Here is a 21,210-nt window from a genome sequence, read left to right on the forward strand (position 1 = left end):
TTGATATCAGTTTTTTTTGTTGGTGGACACCTGTTTGTCACGTTTTAATGCATACACGTGTACTTGATGTTCTTCAAAAATCATCAGATGTACGAAAATTACGAGATTTCATTTAATTATGAGGATCATGTCACTCCTTTTCTAGATTTCATTTGATTATGAGGATCATGTCACTCCTTTTCTAGATTTCATTTAATTACGAGGATCATGTCACTCCTTTTCTAGATTTCATTTGATTATGAGGATCATGTCACTCCTTTTCTAGATTTCATTTGATTATGAGGATCATGTCACTCCTTTTCTAGATTTCATTTAATTATGAGGATCATGTCACTCCTTTTCTAGATTTCATTTGATTATGAGGATCATGTCACTCCTTTTCTAGATTTCATTTAATTATGAGGATCATGTCACTCCTTTTCTAGATTTCATTTAATTATGAGGATCATGTCACTCCTTTTCTAGATTTCATTTGATTACTTTAGATTTTCTCCATATTCACCTTCTACGTTTGAAAAGTTAGGTCTTTAATATTACTGACGAGTCATAGAAGGACGAAACAGTTGTAAAGTGTTGTTTATTCATGCTAAAAGGCACTATTTACTTGTGATTTTTGTACAATCCCTGAGTAGATATTTGTGACGTATACGTTGCTCTATTTCATCAGAAAACTATATGGATATCTTCTGTTTCTTTATGAATTCAAATCTTATCTGCAGTTTATAACATTCCGAAACCTAACTATTACCAACGCAAGAACAAACCAAATACAACGACAACTTTATTATTGTGTATGATAAATAGTCTGATATCCGTAACATTCCAGACTAATAATGTTGTTAATCGGTGTACCGTCGTGTATATCACAGAAAAGGTCGGGCATTACGGAGTCTATTTCACTACAGTTCACGTCTCCATCGACCCGTTACTTTTTTCATCACCACGACTCCACGTTTATTTGGTCACCGATGGAATAGGACCACTCTAGACCGCGATCCTAACCTCTGACAGGGTGGAGGATCTAGACCGCGATCCTAACCTCTGCCAGGGTGGAGATTCTAGAAAGCGATCCTAACATTTGCCAGGGTGGAGGATCTAGACCGCGATCCTAACCTCTGTCAGGGTGGAGGATCTAGACCGCGATCCTAACCTCTGCCAGGGTGGAGGTTCTAGAAAGCGATCCTAACCTCTGTCAGGGTGGAGGATCTAGACCGCGATCCTAACCTCTGCCTGGATGGAGGTTCTAGAAAGCGATCCTAACCTCTGCCAGGGTGGAGGATCTAGACCGCGATCCTAACCTCTGCCAGGGTGGAGGATCTAGACCGCGATCCTAACCTCTGCCAGGGTGGAGGTTCTAGACCGCGATCCTAACCTCTGCCAGGGTGGAGGATCTAGACCGCGATCCTAACCTCTGCCTGGATGGAGGTTCTAGAAAGCGATCCTAACCTCTGCATGGGTGGGGGATCTAGACCGCGATTCTAACCTCTGCCAGGGTGGAGGTTCTAGAAAGCGATCCTAACCTCTGCCAGGGTGGATGTTCTAGAAAGCGATCCCAACCTCTATCAGGGTTGAGGTTCTAGAAAGCGATCCTAACCTCTGCCAGGGTGGAGGATCTAGACCGCGATCCTAACCTCTGCCAGGGTGGAGGATCTAGACCGCGATCCTAACCTCTGCCTGGATGGAGGTTCTAGACCGCGATCCTAACCTCTGCCAGGGTGGAGGATCTAGACCGCGATCCTAACCTCTGCCAGGGTGGAGGATCTAGACCGCGATCCTAACCTCTGCCAGGGTGGAGGATCTAGACCGCGATCCTAACCTCTGCCAGGATGGAGGATCTAGACCGCGATCCTAACCTCTGCCAGGGTGGAGGATCTAGACCGCGATCCTAACCTCTGCCAGGGTGGAGGTTCTAGAAAGCGATCCTAACCTCTGCCAGGGTGGAGGATCTAGACCGCGATCCTAACCTCTGCCTGGATGGAGGTTCTAGAAAGCGATCCTAACCTCTGCATGGGTGGGGGATCTAGACCGCGATTCTAACCTCTGCCAGGGTGGAGGTTCTAGAAAGCGATCCTAACCTCTGCCAGGGTGGATGTTCTAGAAAGCGATCCCAACCTCTATCAGGGTTGAGGTTCTAGAAAGCGATCATAACCTCTGCCAGGGTGGAGGATCTAGACCGCGATCCTAACCTCTGCCAGGGTGGAGGATCTAGACCGCGATCCTAACCTCTGCCTGGATGGAGGTTCTAGACCGCGATCCTAACCTCTGCCAGGGTGGAGGATCTAGACCGCGATCCTAACCTCTGCCAGGGTGGAGGATCTAGACCGCGATCCTAACCTCTGCCAGGGTGGAGGATCTAGACCGCGATCCTAACCTCTGCCAGGGTTGAGGTTCTAGACCGCGATCCTAACCTCTGCCAGGGTGGAGGAACGTGGCGAGAACGTGGAGGAACTAGCAAGAACAGTGATTCACTAATTTTTCCATGTTCTGATCAGTGATCGATAATTACAGATCGACGTGTTGCCGACTTTTAAAATGTCCACGTTAAAAGTGCTTTTTAGCTAAACGAAAAGCAGCACTCTGGCACTGACTTTTCAACGCAATGCCTTTTTTGGTTCGCAAATGTGATGTATGACAATCCAGCGTATCAGTGAAAAGTGACCTTTGTTGGCATGTGGTCGTTGCTTAGAGGTTAGAATCCTTTGCGAACCGGAACATTAACCTTTATAGACAGATGGCTCTTATAGACAGGTGTCAGTGAAAGCACATTAGATTATCTATAATATCCATATTATCGTATTCTACTTGTTTTGATTGATTGTTCTACAATATACAATAATTTTATTGAATTTTAGATGCCCTTATCAAATTTGTCAACTGGTATGCAAATGGCATTCCGATAAAGGAAAAGTGTTACCAAAGGAAAGACATTGTATAATAGCGGTCGTGTTATATTTTTTCATCCCTTGATTCGTTAAAATTCATGCCGCGTTGTTAATTCATTCGAATAGTGGCACGAGCCAGTACATACAAATTTAATTATGTGATATATGAAAATTACGAAATTTATTGAATTATGGGGCTTGTGCCTCCCCATCTAGATGTTTTTACATTTCTTTCGATCACATCGGATTTTCCTCAGTCGCCTCCTCTGCCTAGAAATTTAAGCCCTCACCACTACTAACGAGTCCAAGAAGGACGAAACAGCTGTATGATGCGGTTATTTGGCTTACTGTATCTAACTCTAAATACGTGACGTCGTATGGTATGTGAGGTATATCAATTAGTTTGTATATAAACACTAATCCAAATTATAACTAAATCGCTATTTAATTTTCATCCTCTTAAGCTACGTGTGGTAAGACACCAATATCAACGTTATTTTAGGAAAGAGATATTGGTATTTGATGAATCTAATGTGAGAAGCTACGAAAATATTTTTTATTTTGCAATACCCACCATTTACCCTAATTTTGTTATAAATGAAATCCAGTGTAAGCCGGCGTGTATAGATGTACCAAATATCTTCATTCCATTCACAGACTGTTTACTATGTGAAGCGAGACCGTGTAAATTGTAGTAAAACATCACTCAGGAATGCATGAATCAGGTGTTATTTTATACACGGGAGGTTACCACGCAGTTTCATGGATTACAATTTATTTCTGTGGGAATGTAGAAGCTCCTTTGAAGCTCTCGATGTGAATAAACTGACTGTCTGACCTAACCCCGAGTCAGCGTTAACGCTAAACTTTCATGCTAAAAGAGATTTATGCAGATAATTGTATATGTGTATAACTGCTGACTTTGTCGACTGTATCATATGTTGCTAAGTCTGTCTAAAGTTCCTTGAGCATTTCATTTTCCTTTGACAATAAAAAGTAGGTCAATATCAACGTAGGGTAAAACTCATTAGAAGGAAATGACTTTTGGAAACAAAACCAGGATTGTTGTATCCTAGTATAATATTGCTGTAATTGACATCAGTCGAAATGGTTTGACGACTTAACAATACGACCCGAGGTGAATTCTAATGTCAATTTCTTACTCCTCAACACATTATCTCCATGTCAATGAGTCCAGGTATAAATGGTCCTGACCCGTCACAAAGCTGAGGCGATCGATTGATGTGTTCAGATGTTCCATTTCTGCAAAAAGCATGTCAGAAGGAAACTCTTAGGTTTTTGAAGATTATAACTCATGCCAAGATCTGTTGCTTTAATGTAATTCCCACACCTGTCAAACATGACATGTCTGGCCTTGTATAGTCGTTTTATATCAAATATATCCTTATACTTATGTTCATGTTATGATATTAGCATTGATAGAACAATAATGTTATTTGAATGTTTAATTCTGGATCTGAATTACACGTTTGTTCTTTACAAGTAAAGGTTTATTCGTGATAGATTCTTTTTATTTGATACACATTAGTCATTTGACATAACCTCTATACGTTTTCAACTTCGACAGAACACATTTTCCTTCACTGACCTCAGTTTCAAATTACAGGTAAACCTCAATAACCAGTAAAAAATTATCAATGATACGTATAGCGCTCTTTCTGAGATAGTTCCAAGTATTCAAGTTCGAAAACTTTGCGTATTCAATGTATTCCGGTTACAACCAGCGATGAATGTTAGCTATGGAATCATATAAATGATAGTTGTATTGGATAATGATCAGAGCAATCTTTGTCAGTACTGATTAAATATGTATCTGTTTTACAAATAATGGATAAGAATAAAGATAGTGCTTGTAATTGATTTGAACGGGAACAGGTCTCTATGATATGAGTAATAAATGGAGGTATGTCCCCATGTTGATTACAATACATTGCACATGTACTGAAGGATGCTACGACGTTGCGTCTATGGTAAAACTGCTTAGAGCTATGAACATGCCTCTATGGTACATGCACTGAAGGTTGATATGGTATATGCCACTATGGTACAAAGAATAGAAACTGATAATGAAAAACCCATTGATAGGAATAAAAAGCTTCTATGAGCAGTGCATAGTGTTAAATAGTAATATAAATAGATTTAGAGAAAACCTGCATCTTTGATACTAGCCATTCAAAGGGTATAGCGTTAGAATTGCCATCATAGTACTTGCAACAGAGATCATACCGAGACTAGCAATGTATAGAGGCTAACTTTTCCTCCATTTGTAACGAAAATGCCTGTAGGGAGGACTGGTATTGGAAGTTGCTAAAAAATAACCCTTTTTGGTACCAGATAGTGATAGTGATAAAGAATTGCCTCCATGCCTCTGAGGAGGTGTATTAGTACTAATATCTTATTAAATACAAATATTTGCTGATGCCTACAGAAAGAAATGAATTGAATATCATGTAAGATACATCTGCTATATGATAATATCCAGTAAGCATAGTTGCCATTGAAAAAATGAGGGTACAGTTTATCGATATCGAATTACAATGAGGCTAGAATAACATGTATTTAGATTAGATTAATTGCCCAATATAAATGAGTATAATCCATGATTTGCACCATAAATTACTAATACGTCATCCAGTGCATATTGTACTGATAGGATACGCTCACATGGCAATCACAACTTTAAGTGATAATACACAAATGCTTAATGTCATTGATCTATTAATTAGTATATAACGGGGGCTTCAAACGCAGGGGTGTCCAGGCGACGTCTCTTGAGAGATATAAAAAAATAATGCCCACCTGTGAGGTTTTTAAAAGCTAAAGGGGACTTATTTGCACCAATGAATGTGAAATAAAGTTGTTTAGGTCTTGGATGGTACGGACGTGATAAAGACACTGTAAATAGATAATGATAACACTTCAAAGACAGAGGAGATGTTTTGATATCGCAGTTGTAAATAATTAATTAAATACTCACCAATAGCTGTTATCGGAACAAGACATTTGAAGAGGAACGATTTATGCATATGACAATGTTCTTATGGGCAAACAGTAGATACCTTAATCAAACAAATGCTGCTTTAATACTTTGGGTACATTTAACAATATCTTATGAAAGAATCAAAACGATTATTACAAGACGTTTACAGCATAAAGGAGGGCATTTAGAAAATAAGAGTTAATATATCAATTTTATTCAAATGAAGTTTGATACTTGAATTGTAGGCATTCAGAAGAATTAGTCAAAAGGTTTAAAATGAAATATTGAAAACGATTCGAGTACGTTTTGATGCTGACTAACTGGTATCGATGTTGAAAAGAATTTTTGATATGGGCAGGTTGCACACATATTATTCTATTTTATATAGAGTGATCATCTATAAGTAGCAAATGTAATACGTTATTTCTGCAATGCTCACGAGTTTAATCAATCCTGATATATATATAAAAAAGAATTATGCTGAGCATAACGTTTTAGAAGCTTGTTACACAGCCGGAGCCCTCATGTATGACGGTTTTAAATGATCAAGTGTATTTCATAGATGCCTCAGCGATAAATTTGAATTTGATAAATCTGTTCTGCTATTAAATAACACGATGAGGGTTTTCTGTCCATCGTGTGAACGCAATTTGCAGCAAGTAGTTTTGTACACGGCTGCGTATACTGTGAGCAGAATTCAGGTATCGGTGCAATATTTAGTATATTTTGATATAAAATGTTTTATTTTCTCGCTTGTATTAAACTGCTCGTCACCAAATGATGTTATGATGTTCTGTATGAGTGATTAAAGAAGACTTTTTGTCGAATTTTAACACGCATCAGAACAACTCATTTCCTTTTTTCGTAAATTTTGTTGACTCTTCATTTAATGATGCTATTCAATAGAATTATTAATGAAATACTTTCTTGCGAGCTTTAACATAACAGTCATGGAAGCCGTGTTTATTTGAAACTGAATGCATTATGTAATACGTATTTCAATAGAAAATATCAACTGATGCATGTCCAAATTACAAAATGATTGCCGAAGTACAGTAAGAAGTTGAGCCCATATTTTCCTTTTCCAGACGGTGGTGTTGTCTACGTTAGATAATTGTGTATATAATATGATATGACAAAATAGCTAAAAAAGTTAATATAAATCAGTGAAGTGTATACAGTTATTTTAGAATATGTGATACAGATGGAACACGAATTCAGAAATCCAGTAAAGAGAAAAATTTTATGATGTCGATTCATTAGTTTTTGTCTCAATATTTGCAAGGTTAAAGAAATAATAATGATGTTCACCAATATAATTGATCTCGCATAATACAAATAGTTTTGTTGACACGCTGTTTGAGTATTATTATTTCGTACTTGACTAGGCATGCAAAAAATCTTACTATTTATAATATATTCATAATAGAATATGAGACGAGTTGAATGCCCTCCCCTCTTGTCATCATGTAAAGCGTGCATACAAGTACAAATTTGTATTTAATTTGTTAAATTACCATTACATTAAAATGAATGACTTTCAGATACATTTTTTACAGACCAATGAACATTTTATTACATAGTGTAAGGCTTGTAACTTTTGACATGATATAGCTTTTTGATTGTGTTGAATGAAATTTTACGCACGAACGATATATCATTTGACACTAAAAATATCTAGTAGCAAAATGTACTTTTCCTCTTTATCGTATACGTGCTTCATTTTAATGCTTTTTTGTACTGTATGTAAGGTGTTTGATGGTTCGCAAATAGATTTCAACACAAGTAAAATATTTTCATATAAATGAAAGAAAACATAGGGACTTCCAAAGTGGTAATAAAGCTGTTAATAAAAGGCAAAAACCACAAAACCGAGCAACAAATGACGTGACGTATCATTTTTAATTTTTGCATTTATGATTAACTAATTAAAACGTTTACCAAATGCCTTTTTGAAATAAGGTTATAGTAAGATAGTATCTGTTCTCCACTTATTACGCCTTAGGAGATATCTTTCCCCTGATTTTTGCTTGTTTGATCTTATCTATAAAAAACATCTTAAAAGACTGACCAATAAAATTAAGTCAAAGTCGTTAATTTCATGAAGGTAACATATAATGTGATTACAAAAAAAAAGAATTAATTTTTTGGACAAATACACCGCTACATACTTCACTCTGCATATTTTTCGTGAAAGAGATGCATTAAAATGATCGCATTTTAGTATTAAATGCCTCCTGTAACGATCTTGAAAAAAAATTCTGCGTATTGGAAAAACTATAACCTGCCAAAAAGGAAAAATGATGTTTTCATTCAACCCTATATCGCAATATGATTATCCATCAAATTGTATTCTTTCTATGCTGTTTGAGTTGCGAATCTCGTAATTCTGTTTAAATTCCTGTCACCTACGGTTATATAAATAATACTGATGTGTCTCGTGTTCTATTACAGAGCTTATACCAAGTGGTCATAGTATATGTGGTCAAATACGGCCTGGTGACGATGACAACAAAGGTAAGGCACAATTTTCTTTCTGCTAATATTGGTGTGCTTGTCTATCAAGTTTAACATTGGTATCTATAAGTTACCCTATGCCCTTGTTCGATAACCAAGCTGTTTAAGGTTATATATAGTTACCACATACGTATTGAAAAAGATATATGGAATAAGAAATGCAGAATTATCAATAAAGTGCACTTAACGCACGGACAACATTTCTGAAACTGGTCCTTAACATCAAAATCTGCAGATTAGACCTATTTTCCTCTCCCTGCGTGTCTTACAACCGTATTCAGTTACTCACACTAAACAGTGATGTAATTTATATCAATAAAAATCGTTTGTTCCCCAGCAATCGTATGGTTGTATTTCAAAGACATTTATAAATATAAAGACTTCTAAATACCTATCAGAAATACGTGATTCATTCTGTCGAGACAGCTAGAGACCACTTCAGATTATTCACGACATCCACTGCTTTCTCTTCACCTTTTGTTTCTTAATGTCTTTTTCCGTTCTGTCATTTTAATTTTATAACACTGTATACTGGGTGATGATAGTTGTTATATTCTGAAAAGAGGGCATGGGACTGTTTTTGTACTATTATAACCATACAGATCAAGTTAAGAATAATGAAGTACTTGCCGATTTTATTTGGTTTGTTTGTTATTCATATTTTGAATAGTCTATTAATGTTTATCATTCACATAATTATGATTATATAACACTGCGTAGTGTACAAAAGTCCAATGTTAAAACTTAAACCTAAAGTGCAACGCTGGTGTACTTATGACATATACATGGTAGACATTCTTCAGAAGGTTACCATATAGCCTATCACTTGACATTTAATAGCCATAACTGTCAGTAATTATGTAAACGATATCAACATCACCTACGCATGTCTATCGAAGGTTTAATGCTAACTTTACAAACGATAAAGTGTGCAAATACATATCGGCATTTCGTCTGACGTCATGCAGAACTTTGAAGTTTTTTTCTCAGCAAACAATGTCTAAGTGTCTGACATGAAAAAATATAATAGGGTTGTAAAAATGATGCCCGCTTACCATGTGATTGCGAAGGTTAATTTACATATAAGAGAAACATTTCAGTTATATATAAATATGCAAACTTGTGTTAAAATGGATATGAATGTGGATGATAAACCCATAGAAACTAAAGATATGTATGAAAAATAATAGCAGATTGCTTGAAATAGATAGTATTACAATTAACATAAACATATTATTAATGGAATTTTCAACGTTTATTAGCCCAGAGACGAAATGTGAGAGATGAAGTAGAAAGAACATTGAATTATGTCATGTGTTAAATACGGACGTGTAGGTGGCTAATTAGCATAAAGGTATATAAACCCACTGAAAATGTTAAATAGGTATATGTTTACACATGACTCAGAGAATACTTATACAGGAAGATATATCTTATTTTGTAAACAATTAAGTGATAATTGACTGAGACGATGTCATTCATGGTCAACAATCCATATCATTAATGTCAAAATATTTTTACTGTGGCTGCTGTATTCCCGGATAGATTAACCCAAGGAGAACCTTTATGTTGCACGATTATGTATATAAGTGAGGACAGTACCATAAAGTAATGCTTAGTTGTGGTTAAGTGTCTGTCTGAATCTGGGTGGTAGTGAATACTGGAACTTGTATCCGTTTTAGATGTCGGCGACATCCAGGTGTTAGTTCAAAGACCACTTAAACCCTATTTGTCGCGAGGATGTATATAGTTACACCATACACAACACATATATATCAATGTCTCTTTATTACTCAGAGTAAAAAGTGATGTTGACACGTGACGTTCACAACGGTACACTAAGAGTGATAAATGCAGTTTAATTACTAAGTAAGGTATAGACAACATGGCTTATCTATTTCAATAATTGATATAGTACATCGGCAACGTCAGACCATTATCTTCAATTAAGATTAAGATAAATTCCATTCTTTTCAATAAGAGGTCGTTTTAGGGTTCATGTTGCCTTCAGTAAGAATGACTGAAACACTACTGAAAAGTTGATAAATGCATATATTTCGATTTCAATGTTTCGTCACTCGTCACTTTATGTTGTCTAAATGTGGTCTGCATTGTTTTCTGATAATTTCTTTAAATTTTAAAACACTTACATATAATGTAACTTTTAAAACTTTTCGAGAAAATGTCTTTGCTAAGAATAAAAAAAATTGTTTATTTCTTGCTTCCATTCGACGGTTGTTAGATAAATAGGAAACGTTTGAAAAGATAAATAACTTCAGAGTTACAACTATTCAACTCTTAAGGAGCAATAACCATTTGCTATCATAAATCTCATTGAAAGTTGATGACCCCAACAGAGCATGTTCGCGAAATAGAAAGAAAAAAGCTGGAGGCATTTAAATGTTTGAATCGGGAAACAGTTTCAAGCACGTGTAAAGAAAGCAGATGGATTACATTCCCTTGTGTCCTTAAACGTATTTTGTCTGAGAATTGCCGTAACGGAAGTGAAGTCAAGGTAACGAACACGTTGCTAGGTCAGCATGATGCTGGGTCCCGATACAAGCGATACATGGGATCTTCCCAGTAGACCTAATTTAGTGCAGGACATGAAAGGGGGACTTACATAGTCTATGTGTTGTGTTACAAGACGAAATGATATAGTACAACTTCAAAGAGAACATTCATCGTCAGTGAAGGACTTAAAATACAACACTTGACATAAAAACGAGAAACCACCTGGAGATGGAAGTGGCTGTTTAAGTAACAAGAGGAAAAGCGTTCTCTTAACCCGTTTAACTTTTTCTATTATTTAATAGCTCTCGAAAATATATGTCTGCTTTATTTTTTGTTGAGTTACGTAATTAAAAAAATAACTTTGTATCATTAAAAGCAAGGAAGAAAATCCATTTGCATAATAAAATCGGCGATACGTATTACGGCCAAACACAAATTGGTTAAACATTCATCATTAGGAATTTATAACAGATACTAGCTTGTGAAAAACAATTGAACTTTTCTACAAAGCAAGCAGACTAAATTGAACTGAAATAAGTATTTTCATGGAGACTCTTAAAAAACCACAAGGAGAGTGTTTCTATAGGCTAAGCGGTACGTGTTTCATAGACAACATATAGGTCAAAGCCATTTAAGTCAGATGGACATGAAGTGGACATTTGCCTGGTCTTGTGTAACGCTTCAATATGTATAAATATTTGTGTTCTCATAAACAGACGTGTTACAGTCTATTGTTTTACTTTTCTAATGTGGTCACTTTATACGTGAAAATTAGTTTGTCCTGTAACAAACTTCACCTTACGTCGGACGTTGCAAGTGAAAATGAAATACAGATAAGTCTAGATGCCTTCAAACTGATGTAAACTGTAAATTCTAACAAATGTTGAAGATGACAGGAATACAATATGACTTTGATGTAGGGTTCTTACGGTGTTATGTGTTTAACCTTACAGCTCCATAAACTTCTCATGTGAATCATGTTGACCCTCATATGGGCAACTCGCCAGCATGGTATCCCCTTACATCGTCATAGTTTAAAATGAAGGTGATATATTGCGAATTACAACAAGCTAGATTTTTTATTGTCAGTAGGTAAACTGTAAACAATAATAATAGTTCTAAAATAAGCAACGGTAAACAATCGTTATATCTACATTTGTTTTGCAGAAGATGTCCGAAATCAACAAATCATTACCATGCCAGATATATCTGGTTTATTTGGATACAGGTACAGCAGGTTGTTAAACCCATGCATCTTTTTAAGACCAGTAAAATCGTAGAATTAATCTTGGATTGAGGTTTCCATTGCTATGCTGTGATAAATGGAGGGTGTTTTCGGACTTGTATTAAGTAGTACATATCATCTATAATATGGTTTTATTTAATTTTCAGCATTCGATTTTATATCTAACTTCCAGTTAGATAAGGCACGTGATCTCAGAATAAGGGGTGTGACGCGCACGCGTGGATCTAATACATACCAACAAGCATATAAACTCAAACGAACGGCAAAAAAGAAGCAATTATCCGTAGCTACAAGGTAAAACCAATGGAAAATCTTTTCTGAATATTTTATAAAATATCATTTAATTTTGAAGTTGCCATTATCCATTTCTTTATGTATTTGTTATTTGTACCGTTTCTACATAAAGTGTTTAATTATGACTATATTTGTATTGTTTGAGAAACTATTCCACTTACCTGATGTCCCTTGATATATAATGTCCAATAGTATGATCCTAATAATTTTACTGGTGCTTTGCTCGATTTCGTTGTATTGTGAAGTCCTTTTTCGATGTCTGTATGATTATCCCCTAGCTTCATTAAGGGTTTCAGTATTATGCTCCAGTTTTAAGATACAGTTCTGTTAATTGGCACATGCTTTATCTATTTCAATATTACTGAATAAAGTTGAAGTTTTTTTGTTTGTTTTTTTTTTTTTTTTGACAAACTGGTCATTCGAGATAAAAATATTTTCTTTTTCTACTACTAATAGTACATCATTTTGATCTGATAATGTCCATACTTCTTTTATTTAAATGAATTAAAGTATTACAGTTGTAGTTCCAAATTTAACATGACACAACTTGTACTCTTTTTCAACACACAAAATGGTAAACAGAACGATGTTTCCCCTGGGAATGCCGGACGAATTTTCCCTTGGAGCCACGTATAGATTACAGGGATTAGCCAGACGGATGGTGTGGAACATGGTTGACTTTCAGAGTTCTCGTGGACAGTCAGAATTCGCCCTTAGGTTCGATGCCCCGGCAAAACAAATTGCGCTTGTTTTCCAAAATGCTCGTAACACCCAAACGGCTTTAACATTCGACAACCGAAATGTTCGAAAGGTCAGCAGTTTAATAAGCAAACTAATACATACATGTAATATAGAAGTTGTACAACGAATGTTGTGACTCTTTATTGTTTTGGGATCATTCCGGTTCTTGACAGTCAGCTCAAATATTGCTATTTCGGCATCCTTTATTACTTTACCTTTTCATTACGTTATGCACTTTCTCTTTGTATATACTATCTTATATCGTTTTTTTTTATATGTGTCCTTAGGCCTTTAACAACCAGTGGCATAAAATCCATATCAAAGTCACCCGCACCTTAACAACGCTTTTCATAGACTGTCAGGATATCCAGACACTGCCTATGGTGGCGAGGTCACAGGTTGACATCAACGGTGATATCGTTCTAGCCCAGCCAGTCAACGAACTCGATGGAAGAACAGTTCCGGTAGGTTAGCAAAATACGGCGTGCAAAACATATATCTGTGTAATTCAATGAAAGTATGAGAACGCTTTTTCGACCACGTTTATTTGTATTAGGATAAGTGCTGATATTTTGTCTCTTGGAGACATTCATATTCACATATACTACAATAATATTGTAAAGACGCGATGGTATCCGTCATCTGGTTTGAATCATCATCAATTATAGACACTAATATATTACACAGTCTTCAGAATATTTTCTTAATATGTTATTGGTTACGTATTCAGTAGAAATGAACGAAATGTAACAATATCATGAATCACGATTTTCTTACAAAGTACGTTGTCAAAACATCAATATTCGAATTAATTAAAAAAAAATCATGATAATGCGAATGACATAGAAAAAATGCTGATTCCTTAAAGTTGTTTTTAGTTATATAGGTTTAACGTCAAATAATACATTATTTATCAAAGAGTTATAATTTTTTCATTGTCATAGCACTCTTTGCAATATTTTTATTACACACGTGTAGTAGTACCTAATAGAGCAGTGATTGGCTGAAGATTTCCATTGTTTTCATTATGACGTCATAATTACATGGTATCATAAGCATTTTGACGTCACCAAAGACAGAACTAAAGACTGAGAATATCACCAACTTAGATAATTTTATCTTTCTGACTCCACGAATGTTTGTACATGTATTTATGTTGAACGACCAACAAAATCTTACATTTGTTTCAATTGTAAATAAGATTTACGAAACTCAAGACAATGTTTTTCTTTAGTCTCATCAGATGTTAAAAAAGCAGACTCGAAAGTCGTGAAAGGTCCTGTTATTCCGTTGCTTTTCCTTATTTTGCAGTTTGAGCTCCAGTGGCTAGTCATTCACTGTGATCCGTCTAAGCACCAGCGTGAAAACTGTGACGAACTTCCGGTATGATTATCGAGTTTAGAAAACAAATCCTGTCGTCTGATGCAGTCTTTTTGATGCATTTACATCATAATCGAGACATTCTTACATGATTTTGAAATCTATCTATAGCTTGCATTCTGCAGCTATTCTTTTCACAGATATTTATATGCTTTATGCAAACTTGCTTTAAATTCTTGGTTTTTCGTAATGATCGATTTTTAAGATACACAAGTCCCTTTGTTATATTTTTGAACATTCGTTTTATAGATCTACATAGTTTCGGTGTTTTTTTTCCTTGTTAAATCTGCTTCAATGGTGATTGTTGATGATTAATTTTATGATTTTCACGATGTGTTTAAATATAAACTTCAAAACAGCCAGTAGATTGGCTACGGATGGCCTATGCCATTCGTCATTAGGTAACTTGCATGGAGGCAATGCATGAATGGTGTTGGTGGTAAAATATGGTGTCAATTTCTTCTCTAGAGCGACACAAGAAACTACATGAACGAGCAGGTACAGTTCCGGTTGCTTGTGCGCATGCGTGATGATATATGATAACGTAACATTAGAGTGCTCGCATTTAACATACCATCCCTGAAATGTAATTGATATCTATCGAATATGTATCAGTTATGCCTTTTCTTTTACTCTCCTTTTTTTGTGGTTTCCTTTGCATTTGTACAGATAAAAAATTTGACTAAGATACGGCAGCAAGTAGTGAGTTTGCACTGCGCACTATTGTTAAACACTGCACAATTTAAAGCACAGTGATGAAATTAAATATTTATTCCGTCATCGTCGGGAGCTTTATTAACGTCAATTTATGGTGGTAAATTGGCATGGCGATGCTTAAAGTTAATGACACGTGTTGTTTCATATCTTTTTCATGGATTTCAATTACAAAGAAATAATTAATTTACAATTCAGAACCCACGACAAAGCATACAGTACAGTTTGTCTATTGACGATAATGAAGCTCCTACACGTCAATATCAAATGCTATATGTTTCATTTTATCCTTCGGCTGAGGTATATAAACGTGTAAGTGTGCTCTATGCCTGGTAAAACAATAGCAGCTGCTGATTTAAATACTATGCAAGACAATCATGCATGGCAATATATATATATATATTTCAATCTCACATCGAGGCAGTCAACACTAGGTTTTATCACTCAAAATAGCTTACAGAACGTTTTTGTATTTGTTCAAGACATCATTTTTCTTTAACTATAAACATAGTGCTAGACATATGGCGCAACCTGTAAGATATGTAACTAATTATGATATAATGTCTGGTGCGTTTTACAGACTATCATTCGATGCAGATGAGTTCATCAGATAGTTCACATAATTGTCTAGGATAACACCCACTCAAGTACGAATGTAACATTAAATGCTCCTAATGCCTTCTATACATGTGCCCCTGTTTATATCCTTTCAACTCTGATCCCAGTATTCTAAATCGCTATTCAAGCTTATCTAATCGTACTTTCTAATTTAAAACGTATGTATATGTTGATTTCTAACTTTCTATTAACTGCTTACGTTCCAAAACTTTATCTCCTGTGTGTATTTGTATGTTATTTAAGTTCAACACATTTTTTGAAAGATTTTGAAGTATAATATTTCGAGTTGTAACCTGACAAAGCTTTTATCAAGAACACGGCTAACACAGGGGTGTATAGCATACAACCTTTTTAGCCTTTCGTTACTTAAGAAACGTTTATCGCCTTCGTAAATTACGTCAGATGTTTAAGGAAGTTCCTGGATTCCCGATCTCGTTTTTAGAATGGCAATGCATGCGAAGTATCAAACATCGACTTATACCAATTAATACTAAATGTCCATCACACGAAGAGGAAATCTATAACTGGATGAATATTTTTGGAGTTACTACATAGCTAGAGTGGAATTTGAAGGGAATTGAGTGCAGATATTTAACTATTTTTTTCAGATGGCAAAAGATTCATCCTTTTATAAAAAAAAAAAACATAGAAATTTAAAAATAAACGACAAAAAAAACTCTCCTACATGAGTAGAAACTGGTGTTACTTATTTGTCAGTAAACATCCAGGTTAATGGTGTTGCTTATGCTTCAATATACTACATACAGGTACATTTCAGTGACAAATGTCATCTTCGCAGATATATCATTGATGTTCAGAAAATATATATTTTAATACATAGTTCTGATATTACCTAGTCACCAACATGGTATGTTTAAGGAAAAAAATTGTTCTATGAAATATAAAAAACAGTGCAGTTAAATAGATGATTGTTCAACCTTGCTTTTTTTTAAACAGGACAACAGATTGCGGTATTTAACAATTTTTAGTATTATAAAAGCAATGTAACCGTTTTACACAATATCTATATTTGTGTATAAATGTGTTTTATTTGATGTATTGGTAAATCTGATATATATCTTATATACAGTTCTATATTATATATAATATAATACTTCTGTAAGATTATCATAAATTTTAAATTACCAACGTAAGTCGTAAAAGTGATAATTATCCTGTTAAAATAAACTTTTAATTGAATATTTTCTAATTTTTTATTGATTCTATATTTGTAATGTGTAGATTATCAATAATATAGTTTTGGTTCAGGTTCACGCATATATTAGCAATAGAAGTAATAATAGTGTATTTATTTGCCTGCATAGATCACCATTATCTATTAAACGAATATCCTTCTATGTAATGAATATTATCGTTTAATTTAATTTACATATAACACATGTGTATGTAGAACTTTGTTGTCTACACAGAGAAGAGGGGACATGGGCTGTTCGGTACAGTGTCCAGCAGGACCACGTGGACTTAACGGAACAAATGTAAGAATATTTATCGTTATGCATCAAAAGCAATACAAGTTTATATTCAAACTATGTTCTTATAAGTTTATCTTTTCAATGAGGAATATTAAACAGGAACATGCATAAGTCATTATTGACATGGACAGAAACTATTCAATGTGGTCAAGCAGTTCAAAGAAAACTGCGGATTATGTATGTTTTATTTACTTGTACTTTTGATTTAAGGGAGCTCCTGGCCGAAACGGTCGTGACGGTCTGGATGGAATTGACGGTTTAATGGGTCCCAAGGGAGATTCAGGGGAGCGGGGCCCAGCAGGTCGGGACGGGAAACCAGTAAGTGCGCAAAATCTTTATAAAGTAGTCAGTTTTCTTGACAAATATAATTTTATTGCAAAGAATGCGTATTTTTGGTATCTACAGTGTAATCTGAAGGTACGTTATATGATATGTAAATAGACAATATAAAATTACATTAAAATTAACTGTTTATCGAAAATCATCTCTTGAGTTGAATTGTATCTCATCAGGGAAAGGCCGGAACTCCAGGTAAAACAGGGCCTCAGGGTCCGAGAGGTTCCGAAGGTCCACAGGGAGATGACGGTATTGCGGGTGAGCCTGGAGTGCCCGGTTTGGATGTAAGTAAAAAAGATAGTATACTATGATATTTTTAAAAAGTTTTGTTATTGGAAATATATATATATATATATTGATGTATATCAATCGTTATACTTTTACAAATAGTTGTGAATAGAACGCTATCAAGTTTTGTATATTATTGAATTCAATTATTTAGAAAGTGATGTTTTTCTACTATCTCTGTATTGAATTATAGAGATATCATGTGATCCAAATATCCGTTTACATGTCATATTAACTTGTAGGGAAAAGACGGTTTGCCTGGGGACATTGGACCTCCCGGAGAAAGAGGTGAAAGGGTAAGTAGTATAATCTACGAAGTTGCGAACCCTCCTCCTCCACCCACCCCAAACCCTTTATCTCAGCCCCTTTCATCCCTAACCCTAAGCCCCTTCATACCTAGCCATATCACCTATAGCCTCCCTTACCCCGAGTCCCCTTCACGTCTAGCCCTCTTATCCCTAGCTCCAAATCCCAGTCCCATTTAACATAGACCCCTTCACTCCCGTTCAGACAATTCCTTGAAAAGTATGTTTGTAACATCATCTTTTGAACGATAGTCACTTCTACTTAATCGTCGACACTCGCTATTTAACATTAAAATAGACTGAAAGTATACTGAATATTTTAAATCGTTGTGGTTTTAATCGAAAATCCTATAGCTTGGGCTTACTCATGATATAACATGTCTGATTTCTTCCCTTAAATAGGGACGAGAAGGACAGCCTGGGGCCCCAGGTATACCAGGGAAAACCGGCAGACCCGGAGAAGGTGTAAGTGTTCAAACATTTATTGTAATTCAACAACTATCTGCTTTACGAGTTCATGTTGAAACATTTCTTTGTTTGAATGTTTCATAATAATTTGCGCTTCGAGATAGAATTCTGACCAAAGAATGGTGATTATAATCAAATTAAAATATTGACATGACCCCTAACGCATGATAGGATGAGCAATATTTTATGTTCATACAAAAAAAAGTGTTGTGTATTAATTATGACATTATCACGTCCTTAGGTTGTTGGACCAATGGGACCCGAAGGTCCACAAGGTGCCCCAGGTCAACAGGGTACACAGGTAAGTGTCAATCATATATCACTTAATACTTAATCAAATGTGTATTGCAGCTATAATTTCGTCTACCATAACGATTATTTTACCTTTCACGATAATGACCCTTGAATATATTAGGTGTTTTGAAATCATTCCTTCATCTCTCAGTCCAGCAGGATATTACCTGACAGAATTTGATAAACATATGTAGCATTTTTATAGTTATTTATTTCATATTACTTGTAAGCTGAAATTTATGAATTGTTTTTAGGGTGTTGTGGGACAAAGAGGTGAACGAGGAGAAAAGGGAAATCAGGTGAGGTCAGCTGTTATAAGAGTTCATTCAAAAATGGATAGAAAATCTAAAATAAGTCACATGCAAATGTATTGTACAAAAATTACAATTTTATCATAGCTTATTAAAACACACGATATGTGGCCTTTCTGAAAACTGATCTTCCTAACCATTTTCTCGCCTTTGGAAATGTGTTGTAACTTTAACAAGTGGAATGCACATGTATTGCGGACAAGCCGTTTCCATTTGATAATATTTTTGAGTAGAATTGACTGCATGTAAACAATTGGACATGAACTATCAAAGTCTTTAAATAAACTTAAAGCTTTCATTTCATTATATAAATGTTTGTCGCACCTTAAACCGAAAAAGAAAAAGAAAATAAAACCAGGTAATGAAATGAAAGCTCATATGTAAAAAATATTAAGCACTCCTGCCGATTGGAATAGCTTACAAAAATAAGTCTTTTTTATGGTTTTGTTACGCTAATATCAATTAAAGAAAAACACGTTTGATTAAAACAAGTCTGTTTTCTTGGCACATTGTAAAGCGTATATCTGACATGTTGATCACTTTAAACAGAAAACAGGTGATGCCAATATCAGAATGATCATATCCATGCCGGTATTTGGCACACAGTTTAAAGTCAGCATTAGGTGTTTTTGTTTATTAATATAACATATTTAATGTCCTTTTTAATGTGCTACAACAGGTTAACTTTAAACGTAGCAGGTATTAATTGCCAGTTCCATTGAATTCTCTGTAACAGATTCGATGATTAAACATAGATTTGAAATAGGATGAAAAACAGGTAAAGCATGCTGGATTTTCACTCTGATGGTTCGTTTCAAGATTATTTTTTTTTCAAATATTGACTTTTTTGCAAACTGTCAAAATACTTATTAAATCAGCATTGCACAAGGAGAATGTGTGGTCTATTAAAAGTTTTCCCAATCCTACATGTATATTATCGATAGCCAAGAACCAAGTCCATAATATTTTTTTTTCAAAAAAGAAAAAAATAGTAATAATAATTATTAAATAAATGAATAAGAAAAAGAATCATGATTACTCGTATTTGTTTTATATTCCTTCTATGGATGATACTCCAGGCTTTTTAAATAGAAATTTAGGTATATCATTTTCATGTTTAATAAACTAATGATATTGTTCTTAACCTGTTATACTCGAGCGGCTTAAGACATGAGTTTTTTGCACTATTAGGAACTGAAAAATTGTTGTAACCGAAGCGGTTCGTTAAAATGCTAACCTCAGCGATCCTAAACGGTAGTATCGATACATCTTTGGTGTAGAAGTTCATGTCGCGACCCTTGTTATCTAATATACTAACACAATCATTAAGTCCCATATATGTCCTTTGATCACAGAGCGTATTAAAACAACATTGTACCACAATGTAATGTAACCATTTACGACCTAATACAGTAGTAATACTATTCATTAAAGTGGTATTACAGCATTGTTTACCATGCTTTAGATTAGTTGGTTGAGGGGTGTCACTGTGTCGAGTTCAATGGTAGACAAACCTAATTGCTTCCTCGGAGGTGTTAAGTACCATTTTATGGGTTGAAAGTGGACATACCTGTCTCGTAAATTCCGTGTCTCTATAAGACTCGTGATCATTACTGTTTTAAAACAACGATTAGTTAATGGCTTTATGACCACCGTTTCTGAATTCATTATCATTTAGTTACAAAGTTTTTGGTACTATTTTAACGATATCTGTAAGCTATCGCCACAGTTTGGAATATCTATGACACAATCCTCATTGTCAAAGATATTTTGGTATGCATTACTGAAAAAGTTTTTTCCAAGCCAGG

At 35.0% G+C, this 21,210-nt stretch overlaps 1 protein-coding gene across 4 annotated transcripts in view; it reads left to right on the top strand.

Annotated features, from left to right (window-relative positions):
* The window catches only part of LOC132553182 (collagen alpha-1(IX) chain-like), a 158,098-nt gene that overhangs the window by 95,025 nt on the left and 41,863 nt on the right, over positions 1-21,210 (top strand). For all 4 annotated transcript variants that reach the window (XM_060217409.1, XM_060217408.1, XM_060217411.1 and 1 more), the window contains exons 4-16: positions 8,338-8,400; positions 12,307-12,454; positions 13,037-13,265; positions 13,483-13,659; positions 14,507-14,578; positions 15,044-15,073; positions 17,338-17,403; positions 17,611-17,718; positions 17,913-18,020; positions 18,267-18,320; positions 18,732-18,794; positions 19,039-19,098; positions 19,346-19,390. In XM_060217409.1, coding sequence (XP_060073392.1) covers positions 8,338-8,400; positions 12,307-12,454; positions 13,037-13,265; positions 13,483-13,659; positions 14,507-14,578; positions 15,044-15,073; positions 17,338-17,403; positions 17,611-17,718; positions 17,913-18,020; positions 18,267-18,320; positions 18,732-18,794; positions 19,039-19,098; positions 19,346-19,390 — 1,223 coding nt within the window. The remainder of the gene's footprint in view (positions 1-8,337; positions 8,401-12,306; positions 12,455-13,036; positions 13,266-13,482; positions 13,660-14,506; positions 14,579-15,043; positions 15,074-17,337; positions 17,404-17,610; positions 17,719-17,912; positions 18,021-18,266; positions 18,321-18,731; positions 18,795-19,038; positions 19,099-19,345; positions 19,391-21,210) is intronic.

This window comes from Ylistrum balloti, unplaced genomic scaffold (genome assembly GCF_031769215.1).
Source record: "Ylistrum balloti isolate Yb309-2 unplaced genomic scaffold, AGI_CSIRO_Ybal_v1 Utg370306, whole genome shotgun sequence".
NCBI lineage: Eukaryota > Metazoa > Mollusca > Bivalvia > Pectinida > Pectinidae > Ylistrum > Ylistrum balloti.